This window comes from Bison bison, unplaced genomic scaffold, assembly GCF_000754665.1.
Source record: "Bison bison bison isolate TAMUID 2011002044 unplaced genomic scaffold, Bison_UMD1.0 scf7180017864469, whole genome shotgun sequence".
Taxonomy (NCBI): Eukaryota; Metazoa; Chordata; class Mammalia; order Artiodactyla; family Bovidae; genus Bison; species Bison bison.
In genome coordinates, this window is record NW_011495030.1 from 7,324,041 (window position 1) to 7,350,460 (window position 26,420).

The 26,420-nt window shown below is 43.4% G+C and overlaps 1 protein-coding gene across 3 annotated transcripts in view; it reads right to left on the reverse strand.

The window, feature by feature from the left end:
• Positions 1 to 8,866: 8,866 nt before the first annotated feature.
• Positions 8,867 to 26,420, reverse strand: part of GLIS3 (GLIS family zinc finger 3) — a 507,521-nt gene continuing 489,967 nt past the window's right edge. For all 3 annotated transcript variants that reach the window (XM_010860704.1, XM_010860705.1, XM_010860703.1), the window contains 2 exons: positions 15,530 to 15,712; positions 8,867 to 14,638 (listed from right to left, as the gene is read on the reverse strand). In XM_010860704.1, the coding sequence (XP_010859006.1) occupies positions 14,502 to 14,638; positions 15,530 to 15,712 (320 nt within the window). In that variant the 3' untranslated portion in view covers positions 8,867 to 14,501. The remainder of the gene's footprint in view (positions 14,639 to 15,529; positions 15,713 to 26,420) is intronic.

The window sequence follows — 26,420 nt, forward strand, 5'->3', positions numbered from 1 at the left end:
TTTCTCTCCCCGCTCTTTCCTCTTCAGTTCAGTTCAGTTCAGTTGCTCAGTTGTGTCTGACTCTTTGTGACCCCATGAATCGCAGCACGCCAGGCCTCCCTGACCATCACCAACTCCTGGAGTTCACTCAGACTCACGTCCATCCAGTCAGTGATGCCATCCAGCCATCTCATCCTCTGTCGTCCCCTTCTCCTCCTGCCCCCAATCCCTCCCAGCATCAGAGTCTTTTCCCATGAGTCAACTCTTCGCATGAGGTGGCCAAAGTACTGGAGTTTCAGCTTTAGCATCATTCCTTCCAAAGAAATCCCAGGGCTGATCTCCTTCAGAATGGACTGGTTGGATCTCCTTGCAGTCCAAGGGACTCTCAAGAGTCTTCTCCAACACCACAGTTCAAAAGCATCAATTCTTCGGCGCTCAGCCTTCTTCACAGTCCAACTCTCACATCCATACATGACCACTGGAAAAACCATAGCCTTGACTAGACGAACCTTTCCTCTTAAGTGTTAATTATTTCTGAAAGGGAGAACTAAATACTGAGGAACTGTTGAAAGAAGCAGGTCTGCCAGGCAGTAGTCAACTGAGGCAGGTTTTGAGAAACATCCTGCTGTCTAAGGGTCACTATTTACTTATTTCTGATTTGTGGTAATCTTGGAACGATGGAGCTCCTCTGACTTTAGTCATGACTTTGAGTGGCTCAGCAAAATATATGCAAGGCTGCCATGCATATATTTTAGAGCCTATGCCAGCATCACAGAGATCCCCCTTTTTGTCCCCTCACTCATTGTGGGGAGTGGGGAGTTAACTAAACTACCAAGCACAAGGAGTAAATGATCAGGCCAGGGGTGGCTACCTGAGTCAAGATGGACAGCTCAGGGACTTCCCTGGTGGTCCAGTGGCTAAGACTCTGCACTCTAATGCAGGGGGCCCAGGTTCAATCTCTGGTCAGGGAACTAGATCACACATGCCACAACTGAAAAAGACCCATGTTACTGTATGCCACAACCAAGACCCAGCACAGCCAAATAAATAAATATTTAAACAGCTGGGCACCTCAGAAGGCCTTCTTTGTGAATCTGAAATCCAGATTGATAGGATTTCTACCCATATCTATGTCTATATCTATACATACATCTATATTTATCTGCGGGTGGAGAGAGGCTGGCTGATGTATTCTTTCTTTATGCTGGTAAAGCATAAACCTTGGAATGTAGGGTGGGCAACATTTGCCCGTTGTGTGGATTGGAGAAGCAGAGGAGGCAGGTCTGCAGAGACAGAAGAATAGAACAGCCAGGCCAAACTGAGTAGCGATGAAAGATAAGAGAGCGAGTATGCTGGGTTAGCATTTCAGTTCCATCACTGGTGTCTCTTTATCTTGTACCCTCTGTCTTTTCAATAACTTTTCCCTCACCACTTAAGCAGCTCAGGGTAGCTTTTGTTAATTATAAACGAGAGAGCTGCTGCTTTCCATGTGGCCGTGCAGAGCTGAGCTTTTACCCTCTGAAAGCTTGGCTCTCACCCCCAGTCCTCTGCTGTCTGCACCAGTCCTGAGATTGTAGCCCAGGGGGAGGACAGCCGGCAGGGGAGGTCTTGGTATTGTTCTGTGGGCTGCAGCCTCTGAGAGGAGCCTCCCCTGCCTGCATGAGTCCTGTGGTTCCCATGCCTCAGGATGGCATGTTCTACTAACCAGAGTTCCCCTGGAACCAGGTGGCACAGAAGGCAATCTTGTTACAGTAGGTCACTTCCTGGATCCATCTTCTGGGTGGACCACTAATAGAGCTACCCGCCAGGTGTTCTGGGAAGGTGAGGGATGACACAATTTCGTAGCAAACTTTCCAATGAACACGGTAGGGCTGAGGAGGGAAAGGACCCCAGAGGGAAATGGATCTTGGATCTTGGGAAAAATACTGAAATAGGAAGCCAAGTGACAGCATGCCAGAGCTGTACAGATCATCTACTTCAACTCCTTGAATTTTACAGCTGGGGCAGGGAAACCAAGGCTTATTAAGGGCCCAAGCACTTGATGGATACATGAGTCCCTAGGAACCCTGTTGCTCAGGTATTATCCTCATTGAATAGATGAAGAATCTGAGGTTTAGAGAAGTCAAACAATTTGCTTCAGGGCTGAAGGAGTGGATCCTGGGGCCATCTTATTCTGGAGCTCAAGAGCTGGTCAGAAGCGACTTGGCCATCATCACCCAGTGGGATCCTGGTCTCTGGACTCCAGACCAGCACTTTTTCCCTCTCACCATGCTGCCTCCATCACACTGCAGTTGGCGTGGCTGGAGCAGCACCGAGCTCAGGTCATTAGAGCCCAGCCAGGAAGCCTGAGGTCCACTGCAAAGAGGAGACTGGAACAGTGGCCTGAGATTCCCAGAGCAGCTTTCCTCTTCTATGGGTGGTGAGCAAGCCTGACTAGTAATAGCTCAGCACAGCCCGGTCAGGTTTTGATAAGGGCAAAGATTCTAGAAAGCCTGGGAGCAGAGGAAAAGTGACCACAGTCTAAACAGAATAGCCCAGGCTTCTTGGTCTGTTGTCTCACTTACTGGCCTCGGACAAGCTGCTGATGCTGCATCTGGATTCCTGTGCATGAGCAAGGCACCTGGACTGGATCGTGTCCGGTGACCAAGCTCTGGATTCCTCGGGCATCCATGGGGGCCTGGAGCATAAATGGGCCTGTTACATCATGAGCCCTATGCCTCAGACATAAACTCTTCCTGAGGACATGAATCTGGCCTTTTGAAAGACTCAGCAGAAGTGAGCACTGGGTTTAAGCCAGGGAGAAGACAGAGGGTGGTCTAGAGTTGATGATGGAAGACCCAGCTGTGTGGTTGGGCTACACAGATGTGCCCCGCCATACCCCCAAAGAGACTGCTAGCTTAATGTGCCTTGCAGATGTGGAGGCAGGGGTGAGGGGTGTCCCATAAAGCAACTCTTCAGTTTAATGGGTCGTACTACATATGCACTACATGGACAACACAAAGGTCTCAGCTGTACACATGTTCTATGGCCCATACGTGGAGACACGGTACACATGTTCCCTGCGGACTGAAGAGCACAGCCAAGTCACTCTTGGATTAGAAATAACTATACAGTATTTTGTTTTCAAAAACATCAGAGTGCAACAAATGTTCGCATCATGCACCATTTGCTGTCTGGCAACTGTCAAGGTATTTGCTGAGTTCTGATGCTCTGACATTCCTTAAAGAGTTTTAACAGGCTTTCCAGTATCTATTGGAGAAGGAAATGGCAACCCACTCTCATACTCTTGCCTGGAAAACTCCACGGATGGAGGAGCCTGGTAGGCTATACTCCTTGGAGTCGCAAAGAGTCAGACACGACTGAGCGACTTCACTTTCTTTCTTTCTATAGTTCCTTTTGGAGAAGGAAATGGAAACCAACTCCAGTGTTCTTGCCTGGAGAATCCCATGGACAGAGGGGCCTGGTGGGCTACAGTCTATGGGGTTGCACAGAGTCGGACACGACTGAGCAACTAACACACACACAGGTATCTACTGCATGCCTTTCTCCTTGTACTTTAGGAGCCTACAGACTCCAGGCTCTAAGACTCCCCTCAGGCCTACCTGGAATATTTATAGGTCCCCAGGGCTGGATTGCAAACTGAAGCCCACAAACTCAGAGATCAAAATATTTTTAAATTAATTCCAAAGAAATCTAAAATAATTGTTAACTAATGTACTTTCATGATAACCTGGAAGGTCAGGTTTGATTTAGAATGATCAGAGACTGTGGATTTCTTCGCCAGAAAAATGGTGGCACTAAGGGAGCCAGTCCCTGGCCTCAGGCCAGTGACCCATCCCTCTTCTCTCCAAAATGCTGGTTCCATCTTCAACCACCAGGAGACTTTATGCTGAGATATAGACAGCCCAGCCCTCACATATAGCTCCATCCACAATCCCACTAAGACACTCCCTGGGTACCCTGCAGGCTCAGGGATGTACACACTAAAGCCCTGATCCACTCTTGGGAGGATGTACTTGAGAAAGAAGACTGGGCTGTCCCAGGAAGCAGTGTGGGATTGTTTGCAAAGGGAATTCTGAGGTCACAGATACCTGGACTGGGTCCACAAGTGGAAGGAAAGTGGGTTTGGGCTGGAGACATACCTTTGGTCAATGAGCTCCTCACTTTGTGAGGCAGGGCATAGCTGGAGGATAGTCAGAGGGGAGCCTTGGAAGCACAGGGCCCAGGACAGAAGATCCTCTTCTTTGCTTCTAAAGGCAGTACCACCTATCTTGGTGGTCCCAGGAAGATGTCCAAGAGGCATCCGTGTGTATTACATGTTGCTCTGAGCTCATGGCAAAGACAGATCTTTGTGGGCAGTGTCATCTGGGTAGTTTTATGACTTCCTTGCTCTCAGGCTAGCTCTTTTCCTTCCTGCTTCCATGCACTGGTCTGAGAATGATGGTCCTTTCTGTGCTCTCCTCACAAATTATTCTACTCTGGGTGCAGGATCAGTAATGTTTAAAATACGAAGGTCACTCTTTAGCAAGTCCTGTGCATGTACCTGAGATTATGCCAGATAATATGCATGATCTCATGGCCTGGGAGAGGAGCATAATTATTCCTGCTGGAAGAAGAAATAGGCTCAGGGCAGTGTAGGCTAGTGATTACTTCTGCTGCTGCTGCAAAGGGTGTAAATGACAGAGAACAAGGTCTGCCTGACACCAAAGCCTGTGACAGTCCTCGATGACTCCTGGATTAGAGCAAAAGCAACAGGTCATCCACCACCCTACGTCCCTCAAAATTCCTAACCACTGTTCCCAGCAAGGAGGGTACTGAGCCTTGAGAGGAAATACTCTTGAGATGCTGAAATCCCAGTGACCCTGTGTGTGTGTGTGTGTGTGTGTGTGTGTGTTAGAGCTAGCAGAAGAAGAGCTGAGTCATAAATCCATTTTAGATAGTGTGTAGAAGTGTATACCCCCAATACACTCTTTACTACAAACTAGGGAACACAATGATGGAGGTCCTCTGCTTTTCCCTAATGCCCTATGCAGCAGGAACAGAGCTGTGCTGTTCAGACACCCCCCCACCCTTCCCAGGCACAACGTGTGTGGTTAGAGGACACTATTAATTTTTTCAGTGTCTCCTCAGCTTTCTGGCTCTTTGGAAGGACCTCAGCCATTGAGTGACCAAGAGAGTGATAGCCAAGACACACCCTTCTCAGGATGGACTTCAGCATGGGGGTGGTACGATGGCTTAGCTATTTCCACCCAGCATGGTGCTCTTGACGTGGTTCAGAGCAACCTCTGTTCCAGAGCACTGAAAGAACCTCTGTCCAGTTAGCATCATGGTCTGATGGTGCCTCCTGCCCAATCCAGCTTTTGCCCCTTTGCTTTCACTCTTCAAAACTTCCTCAAAACTGTTTCCATTCCCAACTGTGTCTCAGCATGTTCTTCTTGGAGAACCTAACCGTCACTGACCTTCCAGAGCCTCATACGTCACAGATAAGCAGAGCAAACAATTTGAAATGCCAGTCCACTGGAATGCAATGCCATGAGGACAGGCAAAATACTGTTTTCTTTTCTGATTATTGCAGCACCTAGAATAGTAAGAGGCACACAGCGATGGGAGTGGAACGCAGTAAATGTTGGTCTGATGAATGAACAGATCTCTGCATCTGCACACACTGGGATTGGTGGGGACTATGCCGGTGCCTCCCGTCTTCCTCTGCAGCCCACTGTCTCTTCCTTCTGCTACACTAACACCTATCCCCTTCCCTCCATCTGCCTTTCTCTCCCTTCCTCAATTACCCGAGAATTTACATGGGCACAGTGCTCTGGTGCTCAGAACTGTCTTCTGCAGTTGCTCCAAACCACCTGGCCCTCTCCTCTTCTGCTTTCTCTGCCACCTGGTGCCATTTGTAGCCTCTACTTCCACCTACCCAGGGCCAACATCATCACCCCACCATGGGCTTTACCTGTGTCTGGAGTTCCCATTCCCAAACTGTGTCCTAAGGAACACTTACCTATCAGGGTGCTTACTTTAAAAATTATCTTCTGCATGGCAGGCACCCTATTCGGTGCTCTGTTTATATTACACTTTTTATTATGGTAAAACATACCTAACATAAAGTCTACCGTTTTAACTATTTTTGAGTGTACAAGTTTAGTTACATCAAATATAATTGTATCTCAGTATCCATGGGGCACTGGTTCCATGGATACCAAAATCTGTGGATGCTCAAGTCCGTTATGTAAAATGACAGAATACAGTTGGCTGGCTCCAAATCTGTGGCTACAGAAGCCTGGTTATACATTCAGTGTGGACATACCACACTTGGTTTATACATTCATCAGCTGGTGGACTACATTTTGGTTATTGTGAATGCTTTTGGAGCATTTGGCTTTTTGTCAATTTGGCTGTTGTCAATGCTTCTAGGAGCATTGGTATACACATACCTGTTTTTGGTCCCAGTTATCAGTTCTTTTTGAGTATGTATATAAGAATGAAATGGCTGGATCATATGGTAACTGTATAGTTAACTTTTTGAGGACCCACCAAACTGTTTTCTACATTGCTAAGCTGGTACTTTTTGGAAAAAAGCATTTCACAGTCAATAGACTTCATCCTCTAACTCTTTCTTGGAGAGTCACATTGCACTTTAGCATTGTAAAGTCTCTGAGAGGTCCTGCAATAAGAAAAAAGAAAAGAGTCTTTGTAACTTTGACCCATCACTCCCCAAACTAACTTGAAAGTGGAACTCTGTTTTGCAGAGTAACTGGTAACATACTGCTGGTTTGGGAAACAATGCCCTGAGCTCCACGGGGTGGACAAAGAAGGGCTGGGGCTCTGGACCAGAGAAGAATCACTTGAAGCCCAGAGAAAGGACAACCTACAACTCTCCAACTAGCTTATTGGGTGACACTTGGCAAGTCACTTTCCTTTTCCTGGCAGCTCTGCACACAAGATGTTTTTGCCTGGTACATCCTTTTGCTGGGCTTACCTTGTGGCTCAGTGGTGAAGAATCTGCCTGCCTTGCAGAAGACACAAGTTTTATGCCTCGGTTGGGAAGATCCACTGGAGAAGGAAATGTTAACCCACTCCAGTATTCTTGCCTGGAGAAGCCCATGGACAGAGGAACCTGGTGGTCCATGGGGTCACAAGATTCAGACTCGACTTAGCAACTAAGCAAAAGCAATACCCTTCTGCTGCTTCTTTGCTTCTTCAAGATTGACTTGACCTTCAGGACTAGCTCAGGGAGCCATCCCTTCCCTCAGGAAACTCAGACCCTGCTCTCCTGTCTCCCCAGGCAAGGATTGGAAGGCCCTCTTTGCTGGCTCTTATTACACTGTGTTGCCCTGTGAAATGGTCAGCTTCCTCTACTAAATGGAGGCAGGTGGCCGGGGGTGGGGGTGGAGGTGGGGAGGGGAGGGGAAAGGGTCAAAGTTAGTTTCCATAAACAACCACCTGGAGAGCTTAGTTAAGAATGTATTTGCAACAGTCTGAACCCTAAGAATTCCAGCTCAGTAACGCTGAGATTTGTGTTCAGCAGCTTTAGAGTATGAATTTTGAATAAGCACCTGGCAATGTTCTCAGGCAGATGATTCTTGGAATCCTCTGTGGTCAGCTATGTGAGGATAAGATTCACTTCTACCTCTGTGTTTTTTACATAAATGTTAAGTGAATGAAAAAATGAATGAAACAACCTGTTTCCTTCACTGTATAAGATGAGGTTGGACTGAATGTTCTCTAAGCTTTCCTTTGGTTAAACTTCTTTTTATAAAGTTCAGATTATTTTATCCAAGACGCTGTGTTCCTTGCAGCTTTAATATCCAGACCATACACAACATATGAAGCCAAGCATACAAAACCACCAGGGAGACCCTCCGGGGAGGATTCAGTCCACGCTAGTATTTAACAAATGCCCCAGTAGTCATGAACAACCTTACTTTTGAAACGATTATCCATTTCATCACAAGCTGGAGAAACAAAGAAAGCATACACTCATGACCAAGTGAATTCACGCTCACTCTCTCTCAAGAGCATGAGTAGCTGACAGGCAGCACTGTCAGGGCTGAGAAACACTTAAGTTTGAGAATTAGGGAGCCAGGCATAATGAGAAACCAGGGGCTAGAGAAGGCGCTGGGGTGCTGAGCACTTTCTCCTGCTATGAGGAGAGGGCACCAGTGATCAGCACCATCAGGGCTCCCTGACTCCGCTCCAACCACTTCTTGGAGGAGACTTTGAGCATAAAACCTTGACTCTCCTCTGCCTGAGAACCCTGCAGGTTTTGAGAGGCAACTCCAGCTTCTCATGAGAGCTATGGCCTGAGAAAAATGAAGTCTCCTGTTACTTGTAACCTCTTAGCATTTCAGAGGAAAAGGTTGGCTATGGCTGCCAAGATCCAGCAAATATTTGGTTAGCTTGGAAAGAATGGGTGCTCGTTTTCCAATTCTCACAGATTTCTCTCTGCCCAGTTCTTTTTTATTAAAAACTTCAAATCCAGAGATAAAGTCAAATGGCACTCCAGGCTCTTAAGCATTCATCTGTATCCCGGGGAGCAGAACCCAGAATCTAAACAAAGAAAAGCTTAATCAATAGAGCTCATGAATTTCCTCCAGGAACAGGACTTGGCGTAGCCAAAGAATAAGCAGAGGGGCTCCTTACTGCAGTTTTCTTTGGGTGGATATTTACGAGAAGGGCAGGAGAATGTTCCCTCAGTTGACTAGGGATGGCACGCTGTGGCCCATGCGCAAATCTTGCCTACTGCCTTTTTTGCTTCATTTTGTATGGCTTCTAGAATAAGAATTTTTTTTTTTACATTTTTAAATAGTTGAGAAAAATCAAAAGACAAAAAATATCTCATGACATCTGAAAACCACAGGAAATTCAAATTTGTGTCCATAAATAAAGTTTTATTGTAACACAGCCATATGCATTCATTTGGAGATTGTCTGTGGCTGCTTTTGAGCTGCAACAACAAAGCTGAGTAGTTGAGACTGAGACCGTGTGGCCCTCAAAGCCAAAAAATACATTCTACCTGGCCCTTTACAGACAAAGTTTTCAGACCCCTGGAGCAGAGGATGTAAGAGTTGACCTTCACGGTATTTGAACTAAAAACTAAAAAATGTGTATGTACAGAGCAAACATCTGTTTAATAGGTGAGTCAGGAAACTAAGCATGGGTGCTCAGCACCCCAGTGTTGAGTCCTCTGGGCGCCCTTTCTTCCTGACCTCCTGTCAGGAGGTATCTGGATCTTTGTGGTAGCATCTTCCTCTCTGTTGTTTACACTTCTGCCCTCTAAACGCTACATTTGAATTCTGCTTGTTTTTGAACTGTGTATAGATGGAATAACACTGTGTATTTCCTTCTCTGTCTTGTTTTTTCTTTCAGTATAGTCCCTGAGACTCAGCTCTGGATGACTCAGGTGGCCGCACTCTGTCACTGCCTCCGCTGCGCGCATCACGCGTCTCTTCGTTACTTGAGCACAGTTCTCTTCTTTCCACTGTTGGTGGACAGTTGTGTCATTTCCGGATTTTGGCTATTGAGGATGGCATTCAACATCTTGTATCTGAACCACTGTTGACTCCCAAGAGAGGAATGGAATAGCTGGAGTGCAGGGTATGCGTATCTTTAACTCTACCAGTTAATGCCACACTGTCCTCCTAAAAGATTGGACCGAATCACCTTCTCGCCAGCTGCCTCCCTTCAGGGAGCAGGCACTCTCTGTGTCTTGTCGTATTTCCACCTCCAAACCCTGAACCACATGAGTTTGCTGCCTGTTCCCCCAGCACCTTGAAGAGTCAGGCGAGGTGCCTGGGAGCCATCATCCCTTTGGCTTTGTATCTCCCATTAACAGAATTTTCAAGTCTTAAAATTTCTGTGAGAAAACTATCCATTTTCTAAGAATGATCCTTGAGATAATGTGATGTCTTCAGAGTCCTGTGCTTGGCTCACTGGTCAGTCAGATGTGCGAGCTTCCTGACCGCTCTTCCCCCCTTTCCCGTCCCCTGTGGATGGGAGGCAGGGAGAGAGCTCATCACAGCCACAGGGACAGGCAGCGCCCCCCAAGGCTGCAGATCAGACAGGACAAGGAATCAGGGGAAATGACAACTTCCCCTTTCTCCTTCAGGAAATCAGAGGACTCACAGATTAGGAAGCTGATACTTGTGTCTTTCTTGGCAGGGTTTTAGGAAACTGGGAAGAAAGGGCCCACTCCAATGGCCATTACCTGGAGGACCACGCACTAGAGGCATTTCTCAGTCATGATGTAGCACTACATTGAAAAGACGCAAATAAACCCGAAACACCAGCACACATTTACCCAGTTTTTGAAGCAGATTAATAGAATAACCAATAAAACATGTATAAAAGCTTTAATTAAATCTGATGAAATAAAACTTCATGTTTTATTTATGGACACTCCCAACATGTAAAGGATTCAGAGACACATTCATTTTTACTGCCATTTCGTCCTCATATCTATAATTAAATCCAGGCTGCAGCTCTGGCCCAAAGCGATGCGGCATTTTAAAGCTGGCCTTGGACACTCCCTCCCCCATCCCCATCTGCTTTTAATTATAATTACCGACCCAATACGAGGGAAGCGGATGGTAAAAACTAAACAAAATAAAACAAACAAACAAACAAAAAATGGTTGCTGCCATTGTGTTTTAAAACAACATGCCGAAGGAGGATTTCAGGCAGGTGGGCGCATCCTCTGTTTCCAGTTTTATTATGTACCAAGTGCACAATCCCTTCATTTTACTTTTGACATAAAAAAAGGACTTCATGAAACGAGACAAAATAACTTATGATTATATGAAACATAACTGTGACAAATCACAAAACTATACATATTAATAGAAAAAAGTGTACCTAATTCTTTAAAAGATTTATGACAATAAGCACCAGATGTGCCCCTAGAGTAAAATCAGCCCCATATCCAGTATGATATATGCAGTTCATTTCTCTACGTGAGTGTATATAACTATGTACAAGAGTCTGTGTGATTTATGGAAAACAGATTTCCACTTTTTCCCCCAAAGTGCTTTATGTCAGCAACATTACACAGGATGCTCTGCTGTCTGTACAAAATAAATCTCCTCCTTTTTACACTTGCCATCTCTCCAATGAGTGTTTTTTTTTTTTGCTTTACTCATTGCAAAGAAAAAAAACTGTAACCGCAGAAATTCCACACCACCAACAAAAAGTGCTGTTAAAAATGCTGCTTTAAAATGAAGTGGTCAAAACAGTCAAATAAAATACCAAATAATTAAATTGGACATTTATAATCACTATTCCCAAAATTCATGGCAACTGGGAAGCAAGATTCTTGAAGATGGGGTTGGACACTTACCTCTGTTCTAGCATGCTAATATGCTTGACAGCTGCTAATTTAAAAACAAGAGTAACACCAAAGCTCTGGCTCATCAGTGGAAACTTTGCTGTGATTGACTGATGACCTTTTGTCCATTTTAGAATCACCTAAATAATTTGGGGGGTGACATGGGTAATGCGAGACATCTTACAGGAATAGAATATTTAATATTTAACACTAATAGCAGAGGCTAAATTACAACTTACATTTTGATGCAGTCCCTTTAGGGAATTAAGACAATGCAGCAAGTAAAATATCTCTAGGCATGCTGATTTTTTTTTTTTAATGTAATAGGATAATTGGCTTTGGGCTGTGTGTATTTTCACGAACATCAGCTTCTTTTTTTTTTTTTTAAAGGGGAATGACAATCTCTGTTCAGATGTTTATGAAAATGGTTATATATCCAGAGTAAAAAGACCAGAAAATGGAAGGGAATGATCTTTTGAAGTTTCCACTTTTACTGTTACAAACATAATGATGAAAACATATATAAATCTATGTAATGTGAAAGCAAGCAAGGAACGAATTTTAAGGTCAGGTGAGATCCTGGAATCTAAGGCCAGCACGTGTCACCCAGAAGGAAACTGGAAGTGGCATGTCCTGGGGTCCTGAGCTCAAACCTGTAGCCAAGGGGAAACACGAGATGGGGGAGGGAGTAGGAGGGGCGCTTGGCCTTGCAGATGGTGCTGGGCCTGCTTCTGCTAATTCCTGCCAGGGAAGGAGGCCCTGCAGGTGCGGCTGCCGCCTGGCACCCCCGGGCTCCCTTGGGCCTCAGTGAGGCCAACGGGGAGACTACAGATGCTCAGGAGCATCTCCTCCAGCCAGAGTATCTGGGTTCTTCTGGCTTTGTCCTCCTCCCCTGTTTCCACGGCAGATTGCAGCCAGAAGCCACAAGTAGGCTGCCCACACCAGCTGCAGTAACCTTACCTTTCCATCTTTTTCCTCATCACATGGATGAAATGTGTTTTGAGTTCCCTGTAGAGGCTCTGGGATTTAGAATGAATAGATTGTCTATGATACCAGAGCTTCCCCTTCTCTGCAGTGTGAGGCAAAGGACATGGTCCCTGTTTAGGCCAGGTGACACAATCCACTAAGTCTGCCAGAAGGGTGGGACTCTGTGTGTGTTTGAAAGCTCACTTGGAAAGAAAAGTCTGACGTGCGTCCTTTCGTAAAGCAGAGCAGATTTTTGTAAAGTGAATAACTTGTCTCTTTCTCAGACACAGATGTCTGCATGATGGCTCTTCTCAGATCAGAGCCCACTAGCCAGAGAAATGAGATTGCCTGAGAGCACTGTAGAAATGGACCCTGCACTTGGTTCTTTATTAGCCTGATTATACTGCATGTGAGAATGAAGTCCTGAATCAGGCAGAACACTACCGACTGTGCAGCAGACTGGAAGGACACGTCTGTCAGGATACAAACTGTCACCAGATCCTAAGTCTGACATCAAGCTGTTTAATTGTGTTGTTGGAGATTGTAATTATCCCAGTTTGACAAATAGCATTGTTTCATTTTTCTTCAGAGAACATTTTTGAAGAGAGAGAAAAGAAATCATGAGATGTGATAGTACTGGGGTGTCAGAATTTACCAGGTTTTGGGGGATTTGGCAATTTTTACAGCCTATGTCATTGGACTTGGGACCTTTTTAATTGCTTGGTAAAGGTGTCACAGAAGACAGAGGAGCCTTCAGGGCTATAGTCCATGGGGCCACAAGGAGTCGGGCACGACTTAGTGACAAAACAACAGCAACAAAAAGGTGTCACAGAAAATGACTTCCTACTCAGGTTTCAGATCAAATGGCCAAGAGCTCCGTGAAAATTCTAGGCTCTCAAAACAGAGTTTCAGACAAAGCAGTTGCTTCTTTTTGGCCACCTTTCCAGAACTATCTCCTCTACCTGCCCTAGGCCAGACCCTGCTCAGAGCTGGTGGGCAGGCAATGGCAGGTGGTGGGTATGTCTGAACTACAGTCAAAATAAAAAGATGAGAGCAATGAAGAGGGAGGAGAAGGGCAAGGGAGCAACAGAGAGACTGGTGAGGGGAGACCCTAACAGAGGCAGCAGAGGCTGTGCAAAGGAGCTGGACATGGGGCTCTTCCAGTCTGGTTTTCTGAGAGAACCCAGGAGCACACCTCTACGTGTCCCTGCTCTCACAGCTTCTAGCAGGCTCTGGGCAGAGCACCAGAGCGGAGGCCATGGATGAACCAGTCAAGAGAAATTTTCCTTTGAATAAAGTCCTCAAGGTGGAGTCACTGAACAGTCAACACACGAGGGTCTCTGTGGTAGCACTGGGAAGGGGGTGGCCAACGCCATGTCCCTCAGGCAGCCTTTGCAGAACATTCCTGGTGCACACAGGAGCTACTAGGCGGGGCCAAGCCAAGCCACAGCAGAGGCCAGACGTATGTAGCTGGGATGATTAAAATAATTATTTCCATCCAAAGAACAGACCTCTAAATATTTTTTTCCTTTAAAAGTACATGTAAATAACAAGCCTTTAAAATCAAAGGACTAGGGTAGGTTGCAGGAATACAAAACAAGTTGTCAAGCTTTTCAGGGGGCTGTGCTTGACAGAACCTTCTCATTTTGCTTTTGGAAAAACACTGAAAAGCAATTGGTTATCATGGGAGTACCCAGGAGGAGAGAAGCAGCCAGCTCCCTGGGTGCCAGGCTGGTGCTGGGAAACCGAGGCTCCTCCAAGAGCCGAGCCCATGCTGGGCTTGGATGTGGATTTCCCTTGTTGCACCTGGCTCTTGGGTGAGGCGATTCACTGTGCTGGCAATCTGGGTTGTCCATCCTTATTTGGAGTTTTCAGCAAGGGTGATCTTCAAATTACATTTTCACATGCACATCGTCTCACTGGTGTCCCTTGAAGGTTGACAGTTGGGAAGTAACAGATATCTAGCAGTGAGACTCCGAATTCCCTTTGAAAAGACAGTCCTGCTGGTCACTGGCAAATCCAGAGGGAAAAAGGAGCAGCTGCAAACACACCTACACAGCCCAGCTCTGACCATCCAGCCCTGCTCTCCAAAGACACATCTGTGATGTGGCATATTGAGTTGATTTGCTTGACATTCTTTTTCTTAGGGTCTGCGAAACTATAAGAACAAAAAGTGACAAGGAACAAAAAGATTCTGGACGCCAGCAGCAGTGGAGGCTGGGGGTGGATTTTAGCCTTCAGTATAGACAGAGGAGAGCTGGCTAGGACAGCGGTCCACAGCACTGATCTGTAAGAATGTGGCATCTTCAGGTCCACTGCGAAGAGTCTCCCCAAAGAGGCTTGAGGAACCCGAAGGCAAATCATACACTGGAAAAGAAAGGGTGCACAAATCAACGGATGCTTCATTATACTTGCCAGGCATGCAGGGAGCAAATATGGACTGCGGAGGCAACAGTGCTGGGCAAGGCCTTCAGCGGGTCCCATCCTCAGGCTCCATAGGTGGACAGGTGGCTGAATGTGCGGGCAGATGGCTAAAACAGGACTTGCACAAAAGATGGGCTGAGTAGCAATGAAAGTAAAATTTTGTAGGTAAGAGTGAGGATGGCCTCAAAAAGGAGATGATATAAAAGTTGAGTCATTTAAGAATGCATGGGATTATCATAGATGGGGAGGTAAAGAAAGAACATTCTAGGAGGAGGAAACAGGGAGCAAAGACAGAGAGTGGGGTACGTGGGGCCAAGTGTGTTGGCAAAGCTCAGGTGCAGAGCAGGTAGGGAGACAGACAAGGAAGATACATGAGGTAGGAGGGTAGGTCCAGGGAGTTTGATCAGGCTCAGCTCCTGGGGACTACGAACGCCTTGCTGCAGACAGTCAACTTTATTCTCTAGGGCAACTAGAAACTACTCAATGTATCTGAAAAGGAAAGCACCTTATTTTTTCTTTTATTTTTGGAAGGCAATGGTTACAGGTAGCACAGAGAGCAGAATGGGAAAGTTAAGGAGTTGACTCAAGGAAACTTGTTGGTAGGCTGTTGCTTAAGTCTGGGAGAAACATGATGGCACCTGAGTGAGAGTAGTGGAAGTGGGGCTGGAGGAGGCTGGAGGGGAGGATGAATAGGAAAGACATTTCTCAGGTGGACTAAATAGGATTTGATGCAGTTGTGTGATAGGTCAAGTCTAGTCCAGGCTGGTTATGAGAAACCCACCTGATCTCACCTGCTAGTCTGTCCGAGTGTCTAAGTCACAGATACCAACATACCTGTAATGCCCGAGTGAGTTGAGAAGGCTCTGTGGAAAACATCAAAGCCAGATTGGCCCATGGATGTGGGGACCACACAGTCCTCGAAGGAAGGCATCACACTGCAGGAACTGCTAGGTGGCATGGTTCTTTGAGAGTCAGGGTAATTCGGGGGGCAGAATGTCTGTAGTTGCCCATAAAATCCTGAAATTCAAGACAGAAGTAGGGATAGATTTATGAACAGGCCATATCCACTGTAGAAAACAAAATAATATTCTTTATAACTAGTAAGTAGTATACTTTTTATAGAACCAAGAGAAAATTCCCTGTAAGGTTTGGGAGGAAGATTAAATTCATGTTAGCAGTGTGTGTGTGTGTGTGTGTATGTGTATGTGTGCGCACACACGTGCTCAGTTGCTTCAGTCCTATCTGACTCTTTGTAACCCCATGGACTGTAGCCCACTAGGATCCTCTGTCCATGGGAATTTTCCTGGCAAGAATACTGGAGTGGGTTGGCATGCCCTCCTCCAGGGGATCTTCCTGACCCAGGGATCAAACCCACGTCTCCTGTGTCTCCTGCACTGGCAGGTCGGTTTTTACCGCTCAGCCACCAGAGAAGATCCATGTTAGCAGTAAAGACTAGGAAAAAACAAGAAAATTCCATGTCAAGGCAGGAGAAAAAAGAAAGAAAAACTACTGGCTTTTCTCTTTTTGATGCCCTAAGGCCTCTGCATGGACTCAGCAGACAGATGGGCAAAGGACCTAAACAGACCAGTCAAATACTCACATAATTTATCAACTAATCTGATCAGATGGTACAGACTCTGCCTGCAATGCAGGAGACCCAGGTTCGATCCCTGGCTTGGGAAGATCCCCTGGAGAAGGGAATGGTTACCCACTCCAGTATTCTTGCCTGGAGAACTCTATGGACAGAAGAGCCTGGTAGGTTACAGTCCATGGAGTCACAAAGAGTCAGACATGGCTGAGCGACTAACACAGACACATGGTCAAACTGACAATTCTTTAGTCAGTAAAGAAATAAAAATCAAGACAGTGATATAATACCATATTCTACCTATCACATTAGCCAAGATTTCTGAGACTCATTCTTGGTGCCGGACTGAGACTGGTGACCAAGGCACCTGTGTGTAGTGTGCAGACCCTGCAAAGGAGTACAGGCTTCGGAAAATCACTTGACAACTTGGCTCTGGAACCTGAAAGTGTCCTCTTGGACAGGGGAATTTCACTTTCAAGGATGTATCCTAAAAGCATATTTTGAAAAACAGAAGTTTTGCACAGACACAGTTATCACAGTGCTCGTTGTCATAACAGAAAATGGAGGAGTCAAACTAGCCAATCATGAGAGAGTGGTGGAGAAAAGACTGGTATATTTACCTAATGGGAACATTAAATAGCCATGGAAACAATATTTACAAGGAGTTTTTTTTTTTTTCGTACTGTTCATGAGAAATTTCAGATATACAAGTGGATTTAGAAAAGGCAGAGGAACCAGAGATCAAATTGCCAACATCCGTTGGATCATAGAAGAAGCAGGGAATTCCCCAAAAAATCTACTTCTCCTTCATTGACTATGTTAAAGAATTTGACTGTGTGGATCACAAAAAAAGTGTGGAAAATTCTTAAAGAAATGGGAATATTAGACCACCTTACCTGTCTCCTGAGAAACCTGTATGTAGATCAAGAAGCAACAGTTAGAATCAGACAAGGAACAATGGACTGGTTCAAAATTAGGAAAGTACTACCTCAAGGTTGTATATTGTCTCCCTGCTTATCTAACTTATATGCAGAGTAATGCCAGGATGCAAAATGCCAGGATGGATGAAGCACAAGTTGGAATCTAGATTACCAGGAGAAATATCAATAACCTCAGACATGCAGGTGATAATACTACCCTAATGGCAGAAAGCAAAGAGGAACTAAAGAGCTCCTGGATGAAAGTGAAAGGGGAGAATGAAAAAGCTGGCTTAAAACACATTCAGAAAACTAAGATCTGGTCCCATCACTTCATGGCAAATAGGTGGAGGAAAAGTAGAAACAGTGACAGATTTTATTTTTCTTGGGCTCCAAATTCACTGCAAATGGTGAAATTAAAAGATGCTTGCTCCTTGGAAGAAAAGTTATGACAAAGCTGGACAGCATATTAAAAAGCAGAGACATTACTCGGCCAACAAAGGTCCACATAATCAAAGCTATGGTTTTTTCCAGTAGTCATGTATGGATGTGAGAGTTGGACTATGAAGAAAGCTGAGTGCTGAAGAATTGATGCTTTTGAACTGTGGTGTTGGAGAAGACTCTTGAGAGTCCCTTGGACTGCAAGGAAATCAAACCAGTCAATCCTACAGGAAATCAACCCTGAATATTCATTGGAAGGACTGATAATGAAACTGAAGCTCCAATACTCTGGCCACCTGATGTGAAGGGCAGACTCATTGGAAAAGACCCTGATGCTGGGCAAGATTGGTGGCAGGAGGAGAAGGGGGCGACAGAGATGTTTGGATGGCATCGTCAACTCAATGGACATGAGTTTGAGCAAACTCTGGGAGACAGTGAAGGACAGGGGAGGCTGGCCTGCTGTAGTCCATGGGGTCACAAAGAGTTGGATATGGCTGAGGGACTGAACAACAACAATCAATTCATACAGGCAGGTTGCAAGGCAACATTTGTCTAGTTGTCTTTGGGGGACTTTCTTTGGCTTTATATTTTTCTGAATTTTAATAGTGGTGATGAATAAGTACTCTGAAGCTAGTCAGATTTCCTGGGTTCAAATCCTAGTTGACTCCTTAACAACTGTGTAGTCTTGGTAAATTACTGAGCCTCTCAGTGTTTCAGCTTTCTAAACTGTAAAATGGGATTAAAACTAGTACTTATATCTCATTGAGTTATTATAATGAAGATTAAATTAATATTTGCCTGTTATACAATATAATCTGAGAACTAATTACACAATTAATATATTTAACAATTTATATACATTTGCTAAATAAGAAAAAAGTAAAATTATGTCACAATAGTGTAGCTCTCAACATTTTTATTAAGAGAAAAATTTCCAAAAGGCAACAAGTAATCCTTCAACAATAACCAAATGTAAGAACAGATAAGACAGTGGGCAAGTCTCTCACTTCCAGTTCTCAGGTGGAATCCTCTGGAACATTTTTGGCGCTTGGGACCTGTGCTACATACCTCTTTCCCGTGTTGGTTCCTAGATCCTGCACTAATCGATAACACATTCTGATTTCTTCACTCACCCCAGTGCAAGCTCAAAAGAGCAACAAGCTTGAGTGGGCTGAAAGACCTGGGATGTACTGTTTCATAGTTTGGGAGGTTCTTTGAACTGATCCTCACTGTGGGTACCCCATGGCCAGGCACATATAATCACGGCTTCCCCATTATGAGGAAAACATTACCATGAACCATCACAGTCGGTTTATTAGAATGTAATGTCTCCTCACTGAACAAAATAGGCAATATTTGCTATTTATATCCCTATGCTAGCTCTGTTCAAATCTGTAACCCATAAACACCTTGATAGCATTCCTCAGTGTAATATTAACCTTCTAGGAAGAGAAGACATTTTTCACTAAACTCCCACAACTCCCCAAATAGGGACATCAATCATTCAGGTATGTCAGGGACAGTGATAGAGACTTTCACTGCCCTTTTGTGAAAACCAATTCATTCTTTCTTCCCTGTCTTCTCCCTGGTTCAAAGAGAGCATGACTTCAATCTATGTTGCAATGTGCTAGAGTACGAAAATTTGTGATACAGTGAAATACGCCCAGTAAAGTTAAATATTAATAGTAAACCCAACATTGGGCTTCCAGGACTGGAGTCGCAGAGAGTTGGACATGACTGAATAACTAACACTTTCACTTTCACTTTTTCAAATCCAACATTCTGGGCTCCACCTCCCTGTTTCCCCAGTCAGTCTGGATCTGAGTGAGAGGGCAGAGTGAACTACAATTCCTGTCTGTGGGTGTCTTGGCTGACACGAGAAACAGTCAAAACCAGAATGGCCCCACAAGCATGTTTTATCACTCTCACAGCCAACTCACAGAAAGAAAATCCTCTTTATGAAATCCCTCCCTTCAAGAAGCCAGTTACTAAAGTTGCCAAACACACTGGTGTGGTTGAGTGCGGTCACTCAAATCAAAGAGCTTTAACATAGCCTCTTCCCACTGCTATTTCCATAAAACTAACAAAATTTTTAAAAATTCCATTAGGATCTTGCCACACGCACAAACTCAGAGAAAGCCTAACTCATATTCTGGTGAATGGCTCCTGTATTTCAGCTGCTGAATTTCATGTAGTAAGTTTGGAAGGAATACTACCTCGAGGACCCAAAGCAAAATGAGGCAAGATGTTAGTACATTTCGTGGGAATAAAACATGAATGATGGCAAGGTCAACCAGTCAGTCAGCGAATGATGTTATTAAGTACTGGTCAAGGTGAGACCAAAGAAATAAAAGGTAATACTGTGTCCTTGAGGATGGATAATGCAGCTCCAACAAGAACACATACACTTAGAATAGCATAAGAAGGCACACGTATGTTTACATTGGCCGCAAATGTTAGTCCTCACGTTTAGTTAGGAAATCACCCCTCCTCCATTTTAGAAGTTATTTTAACCCAAGGATGGAGGGGGAGGGGGGAATTTGCAGATAAACTGACTTTACTGAAGTTGTAGCTCCTGAGGATCAAGGTCATTCCTCCTCTTGTTAATTCTGGGAAGTCTTTTTTTTTTTTTTTTCCCCTTCTAGAAACAAGCTTGTTTTCTAATTATAAAAATATTCTGAATTAACTGTATCAACTAGAAAACGTAGAGGCGTATATGTAAAGAAAATAAAAATTATCTTTATTTCCAAGATTCTGACATAATCAGATACATACATACAAAACTGGAATGTTATATATATTGTTTTGCATCCTGTTTTCTCCCTTAATATTATCTATGAGCTCACATAGTATTAAAATTCATCCTTAAAAACCCCTCCTCTTTGTCACGTGGGGTCATGACAGCTCTATGATGACAGATTAGATTGGGAGATCATGGTCACCCTTGCTGCCTAATGATGATAAAGCAGTCCGTGAAGCTGGGTGTGGATTCTCTTCCCAGCATGGAAGGGAAGTGGAGGAAGTCAGTGAAAAAAAGGAATCACATGACTAAATATGACAATGAAAGGGTATTCCCTAGGGTAACACTAAGAGAACATTGTGTGTTGATGGAAATGACCTATATATCTCACTGTCCAATACAGTAGCTGCATAACATGCCTTGTAGCTACTGTACTGGACAGCACAACTCCAGGGCAATCTGCACTCTCAGGTTTAACAGACTTTGTTTTAGGAATGTTTCTGATTAAATTCTTAGAGAAAAAAACCCATGACCCACCAAGAGCTTAAATAAAAGCCAGATAATGATTCTTAGACTCCTGGTCTTCAGGATAGAAAGTATATTAGAGCTTTATTACATTTATCTTTTCCTTACAAATTTACACTTTAGTCATTGTGGAAGGAACCAGAATATAAATACTTCAATGAATAAATAATGGTCACCCAGCTCCCAACCCTCCTGAGGGCTGATGAGCATTGTTCTAAGTTAAACTTCTAGGGCATTTCAGCTCTCCTGCAAAAATCACTTTCCTTTCTGGAAGTAAGAGAAGGAAAAGGAAACATCTCACCCACTTTCTGCAGACTACGGGCCTAGCTCACTGTGTGTGTGGGAGGCAACAGCATAGGTGGGTCTCCAATTTCACTACCAGTTGAGGATGGAATAAAGTACCGAGGCTTTCAGTACCGAGGCTCTATCTTACACTCACGGATGGAGATGAATACCACCAGCCCAAACTTTGTCAAGGTGCTATGTCCGCAGCTGTGCCTCCAGTGGGTTTGTTTATATAGCAAATAGTTTTGTAAAACAAACTGTTCTTCTCCTTTATGGTGAGGCTGAGAACCACCACCAAACTCCAGGTGCCAGGAAAAGATGGACAACATTCAGAAGACTGAATCTTCTCTGCTGTAGGTTCTGCCCGACCTTGATGCCAACTTGCAGACAGCCCACGTGTGGAGTCCATCACAGGCATCAGGAAAGGGGTCTCAGAACTAATTTCTCAACCAGAGTGTGGCCTGATCAGGCTGGGAAGAACCCTTTGTGAAGCTACTTGGAAAGAATGCTCAGAGCAGTTGCTTCCTGACACCCCTCAATATCTTCAGATGGGAAAGCCCTTCAACTCCTGTGTGATCAGAGAGCATCATTTCAAGCATCCAAGCCAAACATTGTTATTTTCAGATGTTGCCCAAATCTCAAGAGTCATCTGTTCACTTGACCTTTCAGAAGAAACACTGACTAAGAGTCTGTATTTTTGCTATTGTATATTTGTAAAATGGGGCATTCACAGTATCTACTTCATAAGGCAACTGCAAAGGTTAAAGAGGATTAAGGGATGATCCATGTAAAGAGCTGAGCATGTGTCTGGCATAGAGCACTCTACAAATATTACTTTTCACTTTTCTTCCCTATTCTTTTAACACAAACATTTCAACGTCTATGCTTTTGTTTACTTGACAACTACATTCTAAGCACTTACTCAAGTCTGGAGACACAGTGGTGAATAAAACATACCTCATGCCTTTTTGGAGTTTATGTTTTAGTGAGAAAGAAAGATAAACATATAAATGAGAAATCAAGTAATATAATTTAAGATTATATATGAACAATAAAAAGGATTTTCCTTAAGGAATATGCAACTCTTTTCTCTAGACTGCATTCAAGATAGGAAGAGGGAAAAAGCTCAAATAAGAAAGAAGTTTGGCAAGATGAGAAGGCAACCCTTAGAATGGAAGAAAATAATTGGGATGAAACAAATGACAAAGGGTTAAACTCCATAATATACAAGCAGATTATGTAGCTCAATACCAGAAAGACAAACAACCCAATCAAAAATGGGGAGAAGACCTAAACAGACATTTCTCCAAAGAAAACATACAGAGGCTAATAAACACATGGAAAGAAGCTCAACATAACTTGTTATTCAGTTCAGTCGCTCGGTAATGTCTGACTCTTTGTGACCCCATGGACTATAGCATGCCAGGCTTCCCTGTCCATCACCAACTCCTGGAGCTTGCTCAAACTCATTTCCATTGAGTCAGTGATGGTATCCAACCATCTCATTCTCTGTCGCCCCCTTCCCCTCCTGCCTTCAATCATTCCCAGCATCAGTCTTTTCCAATGAGTTAGTTCTTCGCATCAGGTGGCTGAAGTACTGGAGTTTCAGCTTCAGCATCAATCCTTCCAATGAACACCCAGGACTGATCTCCTTTTGGATGGACTGGTTTGACCTCCTTGCAGTCCAAGGGGCTCTCAAGCATCTTTTCCAGCACCACAGTTCAAAGGCGTCAATTCTTCAGCTCTCAGCCTTCTTGATGGTCCAACTCTCACATCCATACATGATTACTGGAAAAACCATAGGTTTGACTAAATGGACCTTTGTTGGCAAAGTGAGATCTCTGCTTTTCAATACACTGTCTAGCTTTGTCAGAGCTTTACTTCCAAAGAGCAAGTGTCTTTTAATTTCATGGCTGCAGTCACCATCCACAGTGATTTTGGAACCCGAGAAAATGAAATCTGACACTGTTTCCACTTTTTCCTTATCTATTTGCCATGAAGTGATGAGACCAGATGCCATAATCTTTGCTTTTTGAATGTTGAGTGTTAAGGCAGATTTTTCACTCTCCTTTTTCACCTTCATCAAGAGGCTCTTTAGTTCCTCTTCACTTTCTGCCGTTAAAGTAGTATCATCCGCATATGTGAGGTTACTGATATTTCTCCTGGCAATCTTGTGCCAGCTTGTGAGTTATCCAGCCCATTATTTTGTATGATGTACTCTGCACAGAAGCTAAATAAGCAGGGTGACAATATACAGCCTTGAGGTATTCCTTTCTCTATTTTGAACCAGTCCATCGTTCCATATCCAGTTCTAACTGTTGCTTCCTGTCCTGCATATAAGTTTCTCCAGAGGCAGGTCAGGTGGTTTGGTATTCCCATGTCTTGAATTTCCCACAGTTTATCATGATCCACGCAGTCAAAGGCTTAGCATAGTTAATGAAGCAGAAATATATGTTTTTTAAAATAATTCCCTTGCTTTTTCTATGATCCAGCAGCTATTGGCAATTTGATCTCTAGTTCTGCCTTTTCTAAATCCAGCTTGTACATTCGGAAGTTCTTGGTTCACATACTGCTGAAGCCTAGCTTGAAGGATTTTGAGCATAATCTTGCTAGCATGCAAAATAAGTGCAACTGTACAATAATTTGAATATTCTTTGGCATTGCCCTTCTTTGGGATTGTAATGAAAGCTGACCTTTTCCAGTCATGTGGCCACTGCTGAGTTTTCCAAATTTTCTGGCATATTGAGTGCAGCACTTTAACAGCACCATCTTTTAGGATTTGAAATAGCTCAGCTGGAATTTCATCACTTTCACTAGCTTTGTTCGTAGTGAATCTTCTTAAGGTCCACTTGACGTCATGCTCCAGGATGTCTGGCTCTAGATGAGTGACCACACCATCTGGTTATCTGGGTCATTAAGATCTTTTTTGTACAGTTCTTCTACATATTCTTAAAGTCCCAGGGTCAGGGACACAGAAGAGGCATGACCCTTTGGCTACGCTAATTTCTTTTTCTCCAACATTATTATAGCTCTTTGTGCATTCCCTCCTCTTCTCTGGTGACCCTTGCACACCCTACTTTGAATACCTTCTGTAACCCATGATATAAATCAATGAGAAGAAAAGAGGAAAATTAGATAAGTCTCTGGTAAAGCTCTTAAAGGCTATAAGAATATGATCTCTGGTATCACAGCTTCTCAGCATGATTTCATGCTCTCCTACTTTACTCAGAGAAAGGCCCAGGGAATTACACACTTACTACTCACATGGTATGATTTACAAAACTTTAAAAAATTCCTTCTTAGGCAGCCTCTGATATACCTGTCTTGTAAGTAGGTAATTCAAACAAATGTTCTCATTTTATAGACAAAGAGATGGAATTTGAATCACTTGTCTTTATAACCAATACTTTTGTTTATATAACACCATGCAAATAAGAGAAAAGTAGAAAATTCATACAATCATTTTAATATTTATGAACATCCAGTTATTTGGAATTATTCATGGATCTAGTAGAGAAGGCAATGGCACCACGGCACCCCACTCCAGCACTCTTGCCTGGAAAATCCCATGGATGGAGGAGCCTGGTGGGCCACAGTCCATGGGGTCACTAAGAGTCGGACACAACTAAGCAACTTCACTTTCACTTTTCACCTTCATGCATTGGAGAACGAAATGGCAACCCACTCCAGTGTTCTTGCTTGGAGAATCCCAGGGACAGGGGATCCTGGTGGGCTGCTGTCTATGGGGTCGCACAGAGTCAGACACAACTGAAGCAACTTAGCAGCAGCAGCAGTCTTTGTCTTAAAACAAATGGGGAGTAGAGCTAAAAGTCATCATATACTTTTCTACTAAGTTCAGAGCTTTCTCATCTGTAGTCTCTTCGCTTTTGGCATTTTCATAGACATTTTGGTTAGTGTTACACCAACCCGCTCCCCTCACCCCAGAGAATTCTTTCAAAAGGAAGGAAAGGAACTAATATTTATTTGTTCTGAGATAGGTATTGTTTTAGGTGTTTTACATTGAAAATCTTCATTCTTACAACTTTGTAAAAAAATGAAATATAGTTGATTATAATATTCTTTCAATATCAAGTGTGCAAAGTGACTCAAATATATATATATACACACACACACACACACACACACACATATATATATATATACACACATACACACACACACACACATACAGGTTATTTTCCATTTTCAATTATTATAAGATATTGAGTATAGTTCCTTGAGCTATACAGTAAATCTTTGTTGTTCATCTATCTTATGTTTATCTGTTTATATATGTTAATCCCATACTCCTAATTTATCCATCTCCCCCCACCATTCCCTTTAGTGACCATAAATATGTTTTCTATGTTTGCGAGTCTGTTTTTATTTTTTATACAGATTAATTTGTATTATTTTTTAGATTCTACAATTAAGTGATATCATATAATACATATTTCTCTGCCTGATTTACTTCACTAAGTATAATATTCTCTAGATTCATCCATGTTGCTGCAAATGGCAACACTTCAATCTTTTTTTACTTATAATAACTTTTGAATTACGTAGTACTGTCCCCAGTTTATAGACAAGGAAACATAAAAGTTCAAATAACTTATCCAAATCCTCATAGCTACCAAGTTTCAGAACCAGAACTCAAACTCTAATCCGTTTGGTAACATAGTTCATATAGGTAACACGGTTTAAGCTTACAGACAAATCAGTTTAAACAAAATCTGGCCATTTTTGTTGAGGCCCCTCACTACTAGATCACAGGCAGAGTTACTTGGATCAACATTTCATAGAGTACAAACATTTTCATTACGGAGAAATAATTGAATTCATTAACAAAATTGATGAAATTATCTAAACATTGAAAAATTCAAAAAACCCTGAAGAGTAGAAACAGACATTTCAGAAATTTCTTTTGGCTAGTTTCCTGATTTAGTCACTATTTTATTTCTATCCATTACATGAACAACTTGGATGTGGGTTCAAAGCCTGGATAACCCATTAACCAACTATGTGTCTTTGCATAAATTATTTTCCTTCTTGAGCCTTATTTTCATTTAAAATAATATCTATTTTATAGGGTTGCAGAAAACATTATACATGAGAGCATTTATAAAAGCATCCAGTGCATTCCCCAGCATGTAGTAGGCCCTCAATAAATAGTAGCAATTATCTCACCATGAAATAAGCTTAGAAGTATTTATAGATTCTGTATAATGC